The 1,750-nt window shown below is 52.1% G+C and overlaps 1 protein-coding gene across 1 annotated transcript; it reads left to right on the top strand.

The window, feature by feature from the left end:
- Nucleotides 1-384: 384 nt before the first annotated feature.
- On the top strand, nt 385-1,542 carry J7337_010591 (uncharacterized protein; the record flags this gene model as incomplete). Its single annotated transcript, XM_044828166.1, has 1 exon — nt 385-1,542. The coding sequence occupies one exon, from the start codon at nt 385-387 to the stop codon at nt 1,540-1,542; it is 1,158 nt and encodes a 385-aa protein (XP_044676720.1).
- Between the last annotated feature and the right edge of the window lie 208 nt (nt 1,543-1,750).

Below are 1,750 nucleotides of genomic sequence, written 5' to 3' on the forward strand. Positions count from 1 at the left end.
CAAACTTCGAGAGCGTTGTAAGCATTCTGACGCGCACGTTGAAGCTGCCCAACCACCCGCTGTGCATCCCAGCCACGCACTTTACAGGCCTCGTTTCTGGGTTAACCAAGCACCATCGCCCAGCCTGAGCCACGCATTACTCTTCCTCTCTCTAATATTTCTCTCTCCTTATCTCAGAAAACACACTATTTCCATAATCAACACCACACGACTCATTTAACGATTACAATTACTTACCACACTCATTCGATTGATACATTGAGGATACTCACATCAACTGCTTGGTCTTATTTACGATTGAGCTCGGCTGGGCTACAGCACCCTGGGCCTAGCTTGCACATATCTATACTCGACTGAGACCTCTTCATTCTACTTCATTCCATCATGGCACCCGCTATCGTTCGCTCATTGCGCAGTGCGTCCTCGATCACCCAGCACGCCCCTCGTGCTGCAGAGGCGTTTTCCACACTCTCGAGGCGCTTATTGGAGGGCAGTAAAGTGCTGCTAGCTCGAGATGATAAAGGCGACGACAAGAACGATAGGCACAAACCATCCGTTGAACCTGAATCAGGCTCGTTCGACCCTCACGACATCAGCAATGCCGGTTTCTTCTTCCTTTTTGCTCTGATTGGTGTGGCGTTCGTGTGTACTGGTATCTGGTTTTTCTTCTGGGCAAAGAACGGTGGCTTCCAATTCAAGGAAACAGATTGGGATGACTACAAATCTACGGTTCTTCGACGTACCGGGCCTAACGGCACTATTCTCTCCAACGCAACTCGACCAACAAACCTCGGTGGTGGCAGTGTATACAAGGACGTGGACGACGACAACACGACTGTAGTCACAGAGAGCACAACACTTACTGGTATCACAGCTGGAGCAAGCGACATTGGTGCACGTGAGAAGCGACGCCGCAAGCAGGAAAAGCGAGACCGTGAGCGTGCGAAGAAGGGCAAGAAGACTAGCCGCCACGTTGGTGAAGCGGGTGTTGAAGATGAGGAGGCCGAACTTGCAGCCAAGAAGGAACTCCGCAGCTATCGCCATGAGAGGCCTGCCCGCGTTGGTGGACTGAACAAGGAGAGTGAAGGTTCCGAATGGGATGGCTCTACCAACCCTGGCACTGAATCTAACGTCTCAACAAACCTTCTTTCTGATCGTCAGACAACCCCTACAACCACACCTACCAAGGCTACCGGCGGCATCCGCAAGGTCTACTCTACCGCTGATCGTCGGGAGAACCGTGAGGCAGAACGCATGCGCGCTGAGGCCCGTCGTCTTCGTGAAGCTGGCCGAGCAGCCCGTCGCGATTTCAGCTACCAGCGTGCCGAGAGCTACACCCGCGCCGACAGCCAGGTCAGTGAGAGTCTCCTTGATGGATCACAGGTGACCCGTACCACAGACGATAGTGGCGATCTGGGTACCAAGAGTTATCACCACCCGATGCCTGAGCTGAGGGAGCTTGAGAGGGAGAGGGCAAGGGAGGAGCGGCGGGCACGAAGAGCGCAGAGGGAATATCGACGAGGGCGAGGAGAGGAATGTTAAGGTTGACGTGATATGGGAATGACGAAAGTCTTGAATGGGCTATAAGGTAAAATGCGATTTCTTACTTTGGGTTTGGACTGGGTTCACTGCGCGCATGTAGATGTATAACGGTAATGTAAATAGGCATGGTAACGGCTTCTCACGGACATGAATTGATATGCTGAGATTGTTAGAATACGAGATAGGCAATGCATTGAATAAACATGAT

The sequence above is a fragment of the Fusarium musae genome, chromosome 8 (genome assembly GCF_019915245.1).
Source record: "Fusarium musae strain F31 chromosome 8, whole genome shotgun sequence".
NCBI classification, from domain to species: Eukaryota; Fungi; Ascomycota; class Sordariomycetes; order Hypocreales; family Nectriaceae; genus Fusarium; species Fusarium musae.